Consider the following 19200-nt stretch of genomic DNA (forward strand, 5'->3'; position numbering starts at 1 on the left):
ACGCCATTTTTCCGCAAAACGGAACGAAATTAACGAAGATAGAATGATGACACGCGAACTGGCAGTTTCTTTAAGCTATTTGATTACCGTACGAAGAAAGAATAATGTTCATTGTTGTAATATCATCCGTAAAGGTACATTTTTTTTTGTTTCCACGATATATTTATGTGAAAACTAGAACCGCGTTTATATTTTTTAAGACCCCCGAATCACGAAATCATTTTTATGAGATTTCAGACAAAAATATATTTCAGTTAATCAAATTTTCTTTGCTTATTCGAAATGAATTTTGGAAATAGTTCAACATTAAACAATAGTTAAATTAATTTTATTTATTTTCTAATTTATAAATAAATGATTACTTTGATAGATGGTTTTCTTATAAAAAAAAAAAAAAAATATGCATCATTTTAAAATAATTCATTATTTAATTCATATAATACAAATGTGTTTTCAATAGGATTTGGAAAGATTAGAAATTTGTTAGAAATCATTGAAAAGATATTCAGTGTGTTTATTCAAGTTTAAATTAATAAATTTATATTGAAATAAAAAATAGAGAGAGAGAGAGAGTGGATGAAGTATAAAAGATATTAGAAATTTACAATTAGATATATATTAGCTAGAATTATTAGAAAATTGTAGATATTTCAATTACACATTAGACTATAATTGATAATAGAACTTATGAATCATTTCTTACAACTGTCTCTCAGTTTACGAAGAAATTAAAAATAAAATCAAATACATTAATATCTGATCAGTATGCTACTAAAATTAACGATGAATCGATTGAAACGAATGAAATTGGATAAAAAAAAATATTTCAGAAATAATACAACAAATAAAATAGAAACAAAAATAGAAAAAATAAAAGTTCAGAATCATATTAACAGTAGTACTAAAATTAATGATGAACCGAGTTAAACGAACCAAATTGGATAACAAAAAATATATTTCAAGGGTAATGCAACAAATAGAATAATAAAAATATATCAAAGACACGAAGTAAATTCGATACAAAGTATAAGAATAAGAAAAAGAAAAAGAAGAGATGAAGATGGTGATGGAGGTGGAGTTAAAGTTGGAGGTGGTGGTTCGGGGAGGGGGAGGTAGGGGTGTTGATGGAGGTTGAACGGCCTCGTAACGCCTTGAAGAAGGAACGATCGAGACACGCTCGGGTTCTCCACCACCGCCATTTAACCGGATTAGGAAGCCACTCGGAGAAACGAGCGTGCATGTCGCCCGATGTACTCCAGATACGAACTTGCATACATACATTCAACAAAAAAAACACATATACATACACACACACACTCATTACAAGCATTTATTTAAGCATGTGTAGTGTCAGTGTCATAAGACTAGAAGTGCATATTATAAGTAATAAAAAAACACACATACAAACTACTAGTATGTATTTTAAATACATTTATACATTTCAACACAAACACTTATTGCAAATACATATTTTAGAAACATATTTTAGAATTATATTTAAGTATATACTAGTTTTGTTAAAGTATAATACAAGTGCACTTAAATTGAACAATACGTGCATTTAAATACATACAAAATATACTTTAAGTATATATATGTTTTGTTAAAGTAGTGGTAGATATAGTTACCGAATAATATACACGTATTACAAGTACATAACATAGAGAAACATGTATGTGTGTATGTATGTATCTGTGCATATAAGTTTCGTCAGAAATAGAAGGCAGGAAAACCCGGTAAAGTTTAACAGCTCGTGTTTTCACGATTTTTTTTCTCTTTTTATCATCCTTTTCTAATCTCTCTCTCTCTCTTTCTTTATTTTTCTATCTTTTTTTTTTCTTTGCAAAGTTCGTAACGTTTCTTCCGCTTCCTGCGGTTACCCGCGGAAGCCGGACAACCGGTGCTACTTTTAGCGTAGGTGTGCGTTATAAAACGAATTAGAGTAAGAGAGAGAAAGGGAAGAAATATAAAGGGTGACAAATGAATGAAAAATGAAGAATAATTCAAGTGTTTCTTACGTTGTTTCTTTATGGTTATCATAAAATCATCCAATCATTTCGTTTTAATTATAATTTTTATAAATTACGATTGTCACACAATAATAAGATTTTTTATTTCATAATAATTATTCATAAATCATAGCAATCACCATCGTATTATTTTAAAATTAAAATTCTTCAGAATTGATGATTATCGTAATCATCATTTTTTAATAATTATTCATATTAATAATTTTTTTTCATCATTGATTATTCATATCATATTTATTAATTATCATATTTATCATATTGATAATTCTTTAATAATTATTCATTCAATTGACATATATTATTTAGTGACGCAACCCTAAACGCTATTGGTTCGTTGGAAGAACTCTCCTAATAAATTCGAGCTTTAGTTTGTTTAAATAAAATCGAGAAGGCCCGGGGGGATTCGAACCCAGGATCTTTCGCATACCGAAAGAACACTCTACCACTTGAGCCACGAAGACCTGTTAATTAACATATGTATATATTTTATAATAATCATTCTGTTTCGATTCATATTTAATATTTGTAAAAATCGTAATAGTTAAAGTGTTTTACATGTTAAAGATTAATTATTTTCAATAATAATTAGAATATAAAATAATTAAATTCGTAAATGGGGTTTATATTTCATGAAATAATTTTTTATTCTTATAAGTATGTTGTTTGTGATTGGTTGTAGCCTTGAATAAGATTAAATCGTGTATCACTTATAGACTATTTCTAATAGTAATAGTAATAGTAATAGTAGTAGTAGTAGTGGTAGATTTATTCACGTGCATAGTCTGTAATTTAGTTGTTCATCAATCCAACCATCAATCCACCAACCATCAATCCATCTAGTACAAAGTCACAGGATACAGGCTCACCTGCTCCAGGACGATGATTGGCCTATTTTTCGCATGGTTTACAGTTACCTGCAATCAGTGACGCGACGCTAATTTCCGCGGAAGAGCCTCGCCTTTAAAATCAATTAATAAAAATAACAAACAAACGAATAAACAAAGAATGAAAATATAAATAAAGATTTCAATGATTTATTTGCAATTAACAAATGTGTTGTTAAACGAAAAAAAAATATTATTTAAATAATAAGTAGTTTTTTGAGATCAATTTAAAATGAATGATTTTAATTTCTTTTTTTTTTTATTTTTTTATTTTTATATTTTACTTTATGTACAAAAATGAAGATAGAAATACTTTTGTTCAGTTAGAAATAATTGAAAAAAAACAAGAAGCAAATGTATCAATAACAATTTTGATCATTCGTGAATTACAAACGTATTTTATTTTTTTTTTTCTACAAGAAATAAAAAGAAGAAATACGAATGATTTAATTTATTTATCAATTTTATCAAACTAAGAGAATTTAATTAATTTAATTCGATCTTCGTTATCGATAAACAGCAATTATTAAATTCCCCTAATATTAGATTTACATCTTAACAGCTAATTGTCACGCGAAAGTAGATATAAATTGAATTACCAACGAGAAAGAAATATTTCTCTTTTATGCAAATGAATTATGCCCAAAAAAAGGAAAAAAAATAGAAAGGAAACCGTAGTTAATTATTTTATTTTCTTACGTAAGAAAAAAAGGAAATAAATAAGAAAAAAATACTTCCAAAAATATCGTTCTATTACAAAAAATATTATCGATTATAATAATAATAATGGTAAAAAACAAGAAAAAATGATTTCGATTATAGATTTGTTATTAGGAACGCTTAAAAAGTTTCACTTTTATAAGCGAATCGTGAAATCCTACTCGTGTTACGTGGCTTTCACTATCTTTTTGTTCGAACAGAAGCTCGCACGAATTACACACACACACACATGCGTATAATCATGCAAATAAAACGTGAACTTTTACGTGAACTTTTACGTGAACTTTTGTGATTTATTTATTATACCCCCCCCTCCAAAAAAAAAACGAAGATAAATGGAAAGAAAAAAAAAATCTAGAAAATGAGATTCCCAAAGGTTTCGCGAAACACATGACACACACACACACACACAATTTCAATGTTTCAGCTTTGATTTCAATCTAACAGACACATATACATACGTGTATTGATAAAACATATGAAAAGAATTGAGAGTGGTTGGTTGTCACGGAATTTTTGTCGAATAAAAATAGGTCGTAGGAACGTTTTATTGTACCAAGTAGTACGAGTTGGCATCTTTTCCTCGTAAACGTCAAACGGTTTGTTGTTTCGTCGTCCAACGTTTATTGAATTATGGAAACGTTTCTTCTTCTTCTTCTTCTTTTTATTTTTCTTCTTTTTCATACGCTTTCTTATTTTTATTTTTAGTTTGATTTCTCACAGACATTTGTATACATTGTTGTATCCTACATAAATTAAGCATACTCGCGTATATTTATTTACTTCGTTTAAATGAAGAAACGTGCGTCTCTACGTTTTGTGTAAACAAAAAGACAAAAAATAGAAAAAATAATTTGCTTAAAACGAATCGCGAGAGAGTTTCACCGGAAATCACGCATACGTTTATTAAAACACGCACACTCTGATATATGTCTCTGTGATTATTTTATAATATTATTAAATTATTTTATTTATTTTATTTTTATTTTATTTTTATAATATTAAATTATTTTATTTTAAATTTTTAATTAATAATTTTATAATTATTAATTATTGTAACGACGGATCGTAAACATTTTTTTATTTACAATATGACGAGTAATAATACTCGTAATAATTCTAAAAAAATATAATTCATTCGTAAGTTTAATATTTATTCTACGATTTTCGTATAATTAAAACAACAAAAATAATAAATAAAATAATAAAAGAAAGAAAGTAGAGATTATATAATTAATTTTAATAATATAAATATAAATAATAAATATAAATAAATTTACGTATTATACACAAGTTTTAAACAAAGAAATAAATTCAGAAATAAACGAATAATAAAATTGTTCATTTTTAAATACACCAAAATATGAATTAAAAATAATTCCTAGCCTCTTCGTAAAATAAAACAAAAGATCTATTATTCATTTTTTAAATAAAAATTGTTTCTATGATGGGCTCAAAACTTTTCAACCTATGAAACATATGATTACCAATAAACAAACAAACAAAAACAAAATGAGACAAAAATTAATTCAAATATAATAAATCGATTTCTCAAAAAGTTGAATCAATTGTTTTTTTTAATTAAACGAATATTTTGCATAAAATATTTATTTTTAGTTTGCTTGAGGGTTTTATTTTTCTTTTTTTTTTTATGTGTTACTCTTTTTCAACGTATTTCGTTGGAACCATGGGAAAAGATGCAACGCGTGTAAGACACATGGGACACGACGCGTATGCAAGTTGTTGCATTCTCCCATGTGTATTAAATCGTACCGACATATGTACGTGTGTTCGTGTGAGTGTATGTTTTTTCTTCTATGTATTCATGTATTTACATGAACGTACATACACATACGTAAGTTTATAAATTAATGAGCACGTTGCGAATCTCCGATCGGTTTGCAGTTGCTGCTGCTGCATCCTGCGACCCCGTTCTTTAGATATATAATACATTATATATTTTATATATATTATATATGTGTGTATTTCTTTCTCTCTCTTTCTCTTTTATTTCTTTCCTTTCTTTTGTTAGTTTTTCTTTTTTTGTTCTCTCGTAAAAGACAACTCTTCTCGCTAATGAAACCAGTTCGTCAAGCTAATTTAACGGATGCTTTAATTTTTCCCCTATTCAATACTATCAATGAGATTTATTCCGACATATTAGATAGTATTTTCCTTGATTAGTTGCACTTTTAATTATATATTAATTTATTTCTAATATATCAGGATGTTCTCTCGGTGTAATCATATTTTATTATATTTATTTTTTTTTAAATATATATATTTAATTCATTTAATAATTAATAAATGTGTTATATAATAATTTTTGATATATAATAAATTATTTAATTTATATATAATTATAAATTATTATTTGAAATATTTAATATTTTATTATTATATTTTTTTTTGATTAAAACACGGAATACAAATTTCTAACATTATTTATCTATTTAATGATAATAAAATATGATAATTATAAGAAAGATATGTGATAGAAAGTAATATTATTGAAATGAAATCTTGAATTATAAATATAAATGACAAACTAATAATCCTAGATGCATATTAAATATATTCCAATCTTTTTCGATATCTATATAGATACCTGTAGTGGTTTTATCGTGGTGTATAACAACATTTGATCGATGCACGTTTGTCTTATTATTAAAGTCTCGATATCGGCCTACTTTACTTTCACTTTTTGCGTATCCTTACTTTCTCATGGTCACGGGAGAGAAGTTATCGAGACTTCCAAAGTGTTAATCGCGTCGATGAATTCCTTGTGGAAGGACAACGAAAATAAGGATACCACCACTTCTCTGTAACTCGATATTATTCAACAGAACAAAGAACAAAATCAACAAAATCAACAAAATCAAATAATACGAGGCAACCTACTTAATAATCATTTCAAATTATTATCACCTTTCTATAATTTATTTCAACAACCAAAATAAATAAATAAATAAATAAATAAATGCATGACATTACCCACAATCTCACCATGGTAAATCATTTTATTAGATTTTAATAATTAAATAATAATTATTTATTATTTTGTTTGTGTATTTATTTAATTAAAAAAAATCTAAATTACCGCGTATAATCAATGAAATTCAAATATGTGCGTATAAGGGTTGAAATCGTTAATAAATTTGTGTGTGTGTATTTTTTTTCTAATGGAATTGTGAATGTTAAGATTCGAACACCTAAGTGGTTGTATAAGGAAAAGTTTTAGTAACTTTAGTTATAGGAACCTGAAAAATTTCGTTTTAATTCGATGTAAGGGGGTTGTGGATCGGGATCATGGTTGAATAACGGGTCCATGGTCGATACTGGATAAGATGACAGCTGGTCAGCGTATCTCCTTATATCGACAGACCGATCGATAAATTCCATAACAGGACAAGACGAAGAGTATTATGTAAACCCTTGGGGAACATGTATATATTACATATATTTGTTATACATAACATATGTGTCTCGGTAATTATGACAATCGATTAATAAATCAACAAAAACAACAAAAGATTGAATAAAACATTCATTTTATATCATTTTTTATATATTAAAATTATTCGTATTACTAATAAACCATAAAGTACATTTTTTATAATTTTTTTTTCACTCGTTCAGAATACTTTTATAATTAATGTGTGTACATAATACATATATGTGTACGTAATCAATTATGGCAATGGATATTAATAATGATTAATCAAATAATGGTAATAATTGTTATAATCGTTCAATGTTACTTTTATTATTATATAAAATAAATATTATTTATTAAATATATTCCATAGAAATATATAATTTATAAAATAAATAATTTTGTGTTAATTATTTTGTTTATTTATTTATTTAATCAATTGTCATAATAATTAATCGTTACATTTGTTAATGCATTTGTTTAATCAACTATACGTGTATTTATAAATAAAATAGGATGATCGAATGAGAGATACTTCAATCTCTTCCAGGAATTGAAACTTTCATTGTGTAAATTTCATCCTGTCAAAGTATAAGCTTCCTACCGAGAAATAGAATAGAAAAAAAGAGAGAGAAAAAAAAAAGAAAAAGAAATAAATAGGAGGGGCATTAAAAGGGGAGTGGCAGGGAAGAAAAGAGGAAGAAGACAAAGGATACTTCGATAGAGAAAATCGGTTAGAGTGGAAAGTTGTCCGGGAGACCCACTTCTTCTTCTGGTATCGATATATCGAGTAGTCGTTTGCAGCTTCTCCATTTCGAATAATACAATAGTTTCGTTCGTTGTGCTTAGGAGGGATTAGAATATGTACAATGGGGGTTGGGTGGTAGGGGTTGTGGTGGTTTAAAAAGAATTATGTGGGTTACCTATATGTGGGTGACACATTGTTGTCCTATTAAATATCATTTTAAAACGATTCAATATTGTTTAGAAATAAAGTACTATGTTTAAATCGTATTTATATGATTAATACTAATATTTTAATCATTATTTTATATAATAAAAATATCTCTATTTCTATTTTATTTTTTTTCATATAAAATATTTGTATACGATTCGTAAAATAATTATTAAATCAAATTTTTGCGACAAGTGTGATATATTTATATGTTATTGGATAATTTATAAATTTCCAAGATTTTTTGTGGGATATTATTTAAGAGTTTGCAAAAAGCCAAAAATTCGACATCGTGGGAACGAATCCGATCGTTCATTAGATATTCGATTATACGGTAGAGCTACAGTGTATATATATGCGTGGGTCAAGGTCTGCTAGGTTCAGGACCATCGTTCTCCTCCTCTACCTTTTTCTTTTTCCCTTCTTTTCCTTATCTTCTTATTCTTCTTTTTCCTCTTGTTCCTTCGGGCAAAGAGCATTCCATTGAATGTCGAAGGTCATGAGCTCTACGTACAAGAAGAGAGCGAAATAATTTAATATTCATCTCTATATCTCTATCTCTCTTTCACTTTCTCTTCATTTTATTTCACGTTTATTTAGAATTTCTATAACTTTTCTTTTTATTAACATTTTTCATTTTATATTATTATTCTTTTCGTTTATTTTATTTTTAATTAAATAATTTTTATTTATTTTAATTAAACGATCCATTTATTTTAAAATATATTCCACGGAACTTTGATGCAACCTACCCTTAAAAAGGTTCTATAAATTATATAATATTTTAGTTGTATTAATATATATTCATATAATATAATTAATATTAATTGACTGTTCGTCTTGGCGACTCTGCATGAGGGAAGCGAAGCCCTTAACACACGCGTTCAGTATGCGCATTTTACTTATTTGGTCCTTCGTTATGACCTTCCTCCTCCCTTACTCGTTATTTGCACGATTTTAATGCATGCTGCGTAACGAGCTAACGCTTATGCGAATGAACACTTCTTCTCTCATCGTTGTATGATTCGAACCATGATTTTTTCTAGTGGCCGCAACCAACGGGGTGCGTTGCGTTGGTGGACTTCATTGACCCTACCGGGATTCGATCCTTCGACGTTAGTAGTCGAGAGCAAAGCCTTTACTGCCTGAGCTATTCAGAGACTGTTTTGTTATATATATTTTTATATATATATTTTTATATATATATTTTTATATATATATACTATTATTATTTTTAATATTATATTATATTATATTATTATTTATCATCGTCGTATGATTCCGGACCATGATTTTTTCTAGTGGCCACAACCAACGGGGTGCGTTGCGTTGGTGGACTTCATTGACCCTACCGGGATTCGATCCTTCGACGTTAGTAGTCGAAAGCAAAGCCTTTACTGCCTGAGCTATTCAGGAACTGTTTTGTTATATATATTTTTATATATATATACTATTATTATATTTAATATTATATTATATTATTATTTATTTTTATTATTAATATCGTTTATCGTGTTTGAATACCTGTATCCATTTTTATTGTTTTTTTTCATGAAATATTTTATTCTATTTTCATATAGGTTTTTCGTGAACCGATAAAATTATTATAGAAGACCACTGATTTAATATACATCGTATATTTTTTTTTTCTTTTTATCTTTTAGTACACACACTCTCTCTTTCTCTCTCTTTTTTTTTTTCTTTTTTTCGCTTGGCAGCTTCTCACTTTCCTTAAAGCACAGTTGTATAGCCTCGTAATTACTGTCGTCTGGTAATTAGACGCCTACCTATCTGTGCACGCTTCATTTCTCACAGATGAGTAAAGCAGAACGCTTTCCATATACGACGACTCGTTTATTCTTCCTTATAATTGATTTCATGAAAAATTAGTATTAGAACGTACAAGAAAAACGCGATTTAATATTAGAAAAGAAATTATTTATGATCGGTTCATTGTTATTATACATTTTATCTAATTAATCATTAATTATGTTAATTAATGTTCTCTACAGTGAGATAATTAGCTTAATATCGGATATATTTTTTCTTACCAATGCCAATAAATCAACTTCATTTACTTTTCTTTTCTTTTCAAATAAATTTTATGAAATTCAATTAATCAATTAAATTATTATTTTTATTTTTCATCGAATTATTTTATTATAGGATTAATAATAAACCGATCATGTGATTTGTAATGTATCGTGATTTAGTTTTATAATGGAAAGAAAATAAACAAAGAAAACTAAAAAAAGAAAAGAATTGTTCACCATGAACTTTAACCCTGCGTCATGCGTTTCCTTTCTCCCACTCTTTTGCTATCTACGTGTTATGCTGGCGCCCACATATCGTTGAGTTACACAAATACAATAGAATGTTGTACCAATACACCTTTTAGTATACACGTATATAAATATCTAACATTGTAGGAGTAACCTGAACTTGAGAATTGACGTATATCATCGAAGTTATGCACTTTAGAATTTTTCTTCTAACCCACCTATCGTTTCCTCCCTTATTGTTATCATTATTACTTGTTATATTTATTACAACGTGAAAATATATAACGTAAATTATTGAACAATAGTTGAAACGTTTGACGCACAAATAAAAATAATCTAAACAATAATTTATTTAAAGTCGTGATTAATAAAAAGAAAGAAAATAATTTAATAAATAAAAGAAACAAAATAAAATTAACAAATCAATAAATAAATTGACCAAAATTATTATCGATTATTATTATTATTATATGTAGATTGATAGAAAAGTTAAATAAAATGGAATTATTTACATATCACAGTGATCAATGATCAATGATTGCATTATTGCACTTATTGCACTATTGCGAGAATCAACGTAAAACGTTTGCAGTGTCCTTGAAAATGCTGAAATCAAAGGCGTAATTTTGTACGGGTGCGAATCAGAGTATCGTTTACTCGCCGGAAGCCGCTCCTAAAGAGAGATAACATCTCCCCCTCTAGGAGATCTCTTTTTCTTTCTCCCTCCCCCCCTCCCCCTCACTATGTCTCTCTCTCTTTCTGTTTCTATTTCTCTTTCTCAACAATAAAACTTCTCCTTTCGTTTTGGAGTTCATTGAACCTTTTTTTTCCTACACCGATTTTTCTTTCTATTTTTTGTTCTATTTTTTTTGTTTTTATTTTTTTTTTTTTAATTGAGTAATTGTTTATACTTAAAAATCTATCGGGGTCAGGACTGTCGTAATTAAACACACCTGTACTACCTGTTTTATTGTCGTATTGTCAAAAATGAAAATATCATTTGTTTTTATTTGTTTTTTTTATTTGTAAAGTTTTTTCTTTTAACCATGAAAATAGAATTGGAGTAATTCGATTCATTAAATCGTGATTATAATGATTATAATGATGATGATGATGATCATGATGATGATGATAATATAATAATAATGTTGCTTATTTAACTTTCTGAAACGAACGTTCAAAGTTTCTATTCATGGAAAAGAAAAGAAGAAAGAAAAAAAAGTAAAAAGAAAAATCCAAAGCAATTTAGCCTAAACGATGATACGATAATGTTAACAATAATGATAATAATATGATTTATATTTAATCGATGTTCCAGAAGAATATTACAAAATAATGCGCAGCTGGCTAATTCGAGATTTCTCTGAAACATTTCTCTTGAAAGTCATCGTCTTTCTCTAAAGAGAAAGAAAGAGAGAGAGAGAGAGAGAAAAAGAAAGAAAAAAAAAGAAATTAAATAATATAAAAAAAATAAAATCAAATCAAAAATAAAATCAAATCAAAAATAAAATCAAATAAAAATAAAATAAAATAAAATAAAATGAAATTAATTTAAATCAAATCAAATAAAATCGAATAAAATCCAATAAAATAAAATAAATCAAACCAAAAAGAGAAATAAAGAGAGTACAAAGAATCAAAGAAAGAAAAAAAGAAAAGAGAGAGATAGATAGGTAAAATAATTTCACGTGGGTGCAACGCGTTAGCTTTTATCCCTTCATCGAACAACAACAACCATCATAATAATAATAATAATAATAATAATAATAATAATAATAATAATAATAATATAAAATTAATAAAAAGATTAATAATTTTGAATTGAAGTTATATTTGAAGGAAGAAATATTGCAAAATAATGTTGAGTCGTTTAATAAGAAGATTCAAGATGCAAAAGATTGGTTTTTTTTTTTTCTACTAAGTCATCGTCTTTCTAAAGAGAATGAGAGAATGAGAGAGAGAGAGAGAGAGAGAAAACCTTTTCACGTAGGTGCAAACCGAGCTTTTATCCCTTCACCGTAACGCCCACGAGGATTATCAGTTCGAGGAGAAACGCGACGACGATAAAATCCCATGGCGAGCAACAAATTAACGTCCTTTTCATACCCCTTTCCCTCCCTTCCACCCCTTCACCCTTTCTCCCTTTTCTCTTCTCTTCTCTTCTCTTCTCTTCTCTCCTGTTCAAGTTGAACTTCTTATCCATTTCGTAAACCTATATTTACTTCATTTATTCTCTCTCTCACTCTTACTTTTTCTATTTTTTTGTTTCTTAAATATTTCTATTATTTAATTATCTAAACAAAAAAAAAGACTCTTCTATTTAATATTTTATTATATATATAATTTAATTAAAAAAAATAATTAAATATTAATTATTTAATTATATTATTTAATTATAATATTTAATAATATTATTATTATTTAATTATATTATATATTACTATAATAATAATATTATTAATATATAAAATTAAAATCATATATTTCACTTTTGCCTACTTATTTTATTAATTTAGTTTCTTTTTTTTTTTTATATTAAAAAAAAAATAATAAATATTTTAATATGTAATTGTTCAACATTTCATTTTGCATCTATTTATTATTTTATTTTTTTTTTTTCAATCGAATCTTTTACGTAATAGGAAGTGAGTTGTAGACGTAATCTTCGATTCTAACTTTAAAATGAATTTTACAAAATGTTCTTTTTGTTTTTTCAAAAAAAGAAGAGGCGTCTTTGGATGGAGGCGGACAGGATCTCTCTCTCGCTCTCTCTCTTCTCTCTCTTTATTTTTATTTTTTTTTTTTTATTTTGTGTTCATCGAGAAGACATGACTCTCCTTGCGTAGGCAAGTGTTCACTCCTTATAAGAATGACACGCGTGTATGCAACGAGTTGGGCCATTATTATGCGGATGATTACCAGTGCGGGGGCTTTTTCTTTCCTCTTCTCCTATTCCTTTTCCTTATTCTTCTATGATTGCATCGAAAAGAAGAAGAAGGGAATAACAACTAACATAAGTTTAGCAATGGTAGATTTTCTAGGGCGAGGGTGGTGTGGGCAAAGAAAAGAGAAAAAGGATGATTATTATTGAACACAGTGAATCACGAAGGTGTTCCCTTATTGATTATATATTTATACGTCTTTTATTTCACACACATACACACACACAATCTTTTCTATATATGAATTATTTTTATAGAATATTTTTCAATAAATAAATCATCATCATTTTTGTTTCATCGTTAATACAATTTTCTCATAATGCACTAATTTAATTTCCTTTTTTGAGGTTATAATTCTTTTGGCGCGTTGGGGAAAATGTAATGGGGAGTGATTTTGTTCCAAACGTCTGGAAAAACACGACACCATGAAGTTCGTCGGTATTTTGCAAAGCGATTTCAAGTATACGGCGTGAAGTTGTCTTCTTTTCTTCTTCCCGCCTTTTTTCTCAAGAGGTTATGTTCGTTTTGGTACCGCAAAGAAGTATAACTTCTTACGTGCGTACATAAGTACACACATCAGTTTTTTTTTTATTCTTTCTTATATATAATAATAATTATTATTTTTTTAAGTTATTTCTTTTCTTTGAAGTTTTTTTTTGAAGTTATTTTTGAGATTATTGAAGTTATGTTCGTTTTGGTACCGCAAAGAAGTATAACTTCTTACGTGCGTACATAAATACACACACCAGTTTTTTTCTAATTATTTCTTCGTTGTTTTCTTGAAACATTGATTTGTATTAACAATCATAAAACAAAATTAAAATACAGATCTATTGATAATTTATTTTTCTTCGATTAATTATTTATATTTCAATTTACTAGAAAATCATTGATCGAATTATTCAACAAAAAATAAATATTTCCTTATTTTTATCACACAATTTTGTACACAAAATCTAAGAACAATTATTGCATTTCATTAATACACGTGTGTATATATTTTATTTATATTCATGAGTTCTAAAAGAAACAAATATACAACGTTCAAATATACAACGTAAATTTGGAAAACGTTTCTCAGCATACATGTAATTAAATAAAAAAATAAAAAATAGAAAAGGAAATAAGGGGACGAAAAAATTATTATTCTATTCCTACACAAGTATACATACACATATATATATATCTAAGTATCATTAACAGTGATCACTATTGACACAAAAGCCTCGTTTTCTCTCAACTATCCCGTTTCGATGTTCAACTACTCGCCACGTACGAGATTAAGTCTTCTATATACCTGTGAGAAATGATTTATCACAAATCGTTTTCTGAAAGGATCGAAACAGGCACCTTGGTTAATAATAAAAAAAAAACAAATAAAAATGTAGGAAGTGTTTGAAGTTGAAATTTAACGAAGAGAAGAAGAACAGGCATCGCATTCGTTATTATTCGAAAATTTATTCTCACGTCGTACTCGATTTCTACTTTTTCTTCGTAAAACTTCGTACATATATTATTTACACACACACACACACACACATATATATACATATATAAAATATATACTAACACGAGTTTTCTATGGTAGAATTACAAATCATTCTATAGTTCCTCGATGGAATACGTAAAACGATGTTTACTTTCTTCAACGAAAACACCATGAATTTTCTATCAATGCGCATTTTATTTTATCTGGAAAAAAAAAAAAAAAAAAAAAAAATCGTGCAATAAAATAAAAAAGAAAAAACAAACAAATTCTTTCTTACTTTTTTTTTTGTTGTTTGTTTCTTTTCTTATCGATAACCCACTTGATCTCTCTTCAATCTACTTATTATACTATTGTGTTGTTAAAAAATTTCGATGAGATAAATTATATACGTATTTTTTATTTTTTTTTTTTGAGATAAGTTATTATTCATGTTCGTTCGTTTATGTCCACGCCTTCAAATTCGAACGAACAAAGGACCCAAGAAAGATGTATTTACGTGGATCACGCCCACGTGGATCGATACTCGCATACATACATATACACACACATACACATAAAGAAACATGTAACTAAATCACACGCATACACATACAAATATTTATACACTCTCAATCGTACATGCAAATAAATGTTCAAGTTATACGTACACTCGTAAATACTCAAGTTACATACACACACCATTTACATTTACATATATACATATATATGTAACTAACTTTCTAGATTAGAATAAATTATCATCATTTACACACACATACATGGACTCACAAAATAAGAAGAAATTTGTTATTCATCTATCTGAGAAACAAATTATTTAATTAATTAATTAAATTAATTTATTTATATTTAATATTGTAAAAAATTTATACAATTAATTTATATATTTTATTTTATTTAAAATTTAGAATTAATTTTTTTATTGCATATTTAATTAATTAAATTAATGAAATCTTGTGGAACAAGTTTTTACGAATTCCTCTCATGGCTATTAAATTTTGTTTCTTTTTGTTTCTAAACTGCGTGTAACGCGAGAGGCGTTGTCGTTTTTCGCACCTCGTCAATCATGTTATCGATATTTTTCTATCGTACGTGATTGGTCTTATCTCGCGATTATCGGCCACTCACGTCGTTTTAATACTACAATCTTCTCGTAATTAATTAATCTAAATTTCCTGAACGGAAATACCACATGTGATTCGTATATTTCTTCTTGGATAAATTTTATTCGATATCCTACGAAACATATGATTCAAATAATTTCTTGACTTACAACAACAAAAAGTTTCTCTAATTTTTATCTTTTGAATTGAATCTCATTGAATTCAATTTTTTACTAGCAAAGATCAGAAATTTGATGAACGTTGAATTATGACACTGCCTAAACGATTGAATAAAGTTATATAATTATTATGAAAAATTAGTAATTATCCTTGTTATTAAAAATCCGCGATAACTTAATTGCCAAGCCAATAAGAACGTGTAGAATAATCAAATGAAATGAAACAACAACAAAAATAAAAAATAAATTGTTTGTTTAATAGCAGCAGTGCGGCAGCAGCAGCAGCGGTGCAGGTTCGACAGAGGGTGTGGTGGTTAGCTGTAGCAGCAGTAGCAACGTCGTTGGGGGTGTTGGGGGTGTTGTAAACAACAGAAGAAACGAATGCAACAACGTGGTAGTAAGTAGCGGTGTAGTAAGTGGCATGGATTGCATGCCCCACCGTCCAGGGCCGTTCCATTATTTGATAAACGAGCAAGCGAAGTCGTTGGTAGCCCTGCAGGAGTTGCAGAATGAGGTCGGCGCCCTTCTCGAGTTCCGGGACCTCGTCATCGAGACGTTCCCAAACCTCCGGCACAAGATGGCTGCGACGGCGTCGGCGGGTGCGTCCGTGATGTCCTCCAGCCAGAATTCCCACATACCTTTGCCTTTGTCGAGCCCGTCATCGAGAAGGGTTAGCGAATGGGAACCGGGTAAGGTTAGGAGACGAGTAGTAGCAAGGGGGGAACAACAACAACACCAACAACAACAACACCAGCAACAACAGCAAGCAGCCGAGTCTTCCTCATCGTTGCCAAGAAGTCGTAGCAATTCTCAGAGCGGGGGTACCAAGAACAACTGCAGTGCCACCGTTCAGGATTCCGGGTTCAGCACGGAGACCTCGTCGAAGGACAGTGCCTCTACGGCGATAGCCCCGAGACCGAGCAGCCCTCGGCCTGGCGTGTTGGACGAGGCCGAAGATGAACTGTGGAATCTCCTCGATGTCATACATCGGAAGGGTATCAGGCTTCGAGAGGAAGTCGAGTGTCTCCAAGGTCGTCTGGAGAGCGTGACCACCGAAGACCTTGCCTCTGGCGACGACGTTTTGGAAGCCGTTAGAAAGGTAACCCATTTGGATAGCACCGAACACCACCACCAAACCGATCTTCAACTCGACAAGAGTAACAGTGCTAGAGAATCCCAAGTGAGGCTTTTGAGAAGAGAAAAGGAACAATTGTTGGATAAGGTTGCCGAATTAGAAGCCGAAACTATATCGAGTCGTGCCCGTGCACAGGAATTACAAACGGAATTGGCTGCATTGTCGGCATTGAAGACTGGCCTCGAGGATAGATTGAAAGCCGAGTTCAATGATTCGGATCTTTTGTCACCTGGTGCGCAGAGATTGCAACCGATAGCTCCGGTATTGTCGACACCTAAAAGTGCTAATGTGAGTAACATCAAAAGCAAGTCCTCGGCTTTCGCATCGGTTTCGAAAAATCACAAGAGTCGTTTTCGGACGAGGACCATCGAAAAGAACGTACTGTTGGACGCGGTTGCAGCACACGTCGACAACGAACGTCGGGAATTCGATATCGAAGCTAGCGTGATCGAGAGAAGAGCCAGGTTGGGGGCTTTGGATTCCGTCCTAGTTTCACCTACGAGAGTGACCCACGTGAAGGATGTCGATTCTGGTAAAATAGCGGCCATCCTTCGCGAGAGTTCACCTCTCGAGTTGCAACGGCACCTAATCACAACCACCGTCCATAATCAAGTAAGATCGTATCTCTGTCATTGTCTATATACGTGATCATGTTTAGTTTTTTTATTATTAATCATTATCAAACGTTTATTAATCTAATATAAGTATATCTTCTCGTAGGTCTTGCAAAAGAGGCTGGACGAGGTACAAAAGAGTACGGAAACTCTTTCGGAAAGATTAGACAAGGCTCGTGAGGAGAACGACGATCTCCGATTCCAGGTGAAAATATTCTTCGAAAATGATCACGATCTCTATTAACACTTTATCGACCGCTAGCCTATTTATCGGCTTTTAGCTATCGACGGTTTTCGTACAGTTGGAAAATTAGCCGGTACTTAGTGAGCGGCAGCCTCAACTACGAGCGGTCAATAAAGTTTTAAAAAGGTCCAATCATTCTAAAATATAATAATTGTGAACAATTTGCAGTTAGAAGAAAGGAACATCGAATTGGAGGGTACGCGTGCTCGCGTGCGGGTCCTGGAACGTCTTCAGCAACGGGCCCCGACGGAAGCAGAGCCCGAAGCTGAAAACGAGCAACCGCGTTGCGAACAGCAAAGTGGTTTAGAACCAGGTAGTAGTACGGAGTCGGCGCGGGATCATCACCAAGCAGTCGAAGTTAAACCATCGCCGCGTCGGCGACCTAGTCGTATACCTTTGCCGGGTTCAACGGGTAAACCGACGGCACCGAGACCGCCGAGTCACGGCAGAAACGACAGCAGAGAGTCTCTCAAGTCTTTGACGAGGTTACCGAGAGATTCTAGTCGCGACAGTCATTGTGGGAAATCCTTATCGAAGACACGAGACGCTAGCAGGGAATCATTGGGCAACAACAACAATAATAATAACAACAACAACAACAGCAGCAGCAAGAGTTTATCGAAGAGTGCAACCAGCAGTAACAACACCAACGTCAACGGCAAGGAGACCAGCAGGGATTCCCTGAACAGGTCCCTGCCCCGTAACAATTCCAGCCGAGACTCCTTAAACAAATCCTCCTCGCTGTCCCGCGCCCGAGACTCGTTGGAGTCTAGCAATGTCGGGACAAACCCGTCCCCGGGCACGACTCCTCCTAGACGACCGCCCGCTCCTGCGCGTCGTTCCCACAGCCTGGCTCGCGCGGCGTCGTCCGTTGATACCGACAATGGCAAGGTACGACCCGTCAAACAATCTTTTTGGAGCAGCTGGCTCAAGTCGCCATTGTCCAACGGACCGATCTTGTAAAACGAAAAAAAGAAAACATTTCAAACGAAAAAAAACAACAATAATGACAACTGTAATTAAACAGAGGCCAGACGACGATCCTAACACGAACCTTTTAAGCCAACCTTCTTCATACCCCCACCCCCAGACCCAAACCCCTACCCCCAATCTCTCTCTCTCTCTGTTTTTCTTTTTATCTCATTATCATTTCAATATATTCGTTTAATTTGATCTCAAAGACCAAGTAT

At 30.7% G+C, this 19200-nt stretch overlaps 1 protein-coding gene across 1 annotated transcript; it reads left to right on the forward strand.

Moving 5' to 3' along the window:
* The first annotated feature begins 16106 nt into the window (after positions 1-16106).
* Positions 16107-18999, forward strand: LOC122515885 (J domain-containing protein DDB_G0295729). Its single transcript, XM_043633379.1, has 4 exons — positions 16107-16133; positions 16280-17764; positions 17873-17971; positions 18179-18999. The coding sequence occupies exons 1-4, from the start codon at positions 16107-16109 to the stop codon at positions 18971-18973; spliced, it is 2406 nt and encodes an 801-aa protein (XP_043489314.1). The 3' UTR covers positions 18974-18999.
* The last annotated feature ends 201 nt before the right edge of the window (positions 19000-19200 follow it).

Source organism: Polistes fuscatus, unplaced genomic scaffold (genome assembly GCF_010416935.1).
Source record: "Polistes fuscatus isolate 324 unplaced genomic scaffold, CU_Pfus_HIC Scaffold19, whole genome shotgun sequence".
Classification (NCBI taxonomy): domain Eukaryota; kingdom Metazoa; phylum Arthropoda; class Insecta; order Hymenoptera; family Vespidae; genus Polistes; species Polistes fuscatus.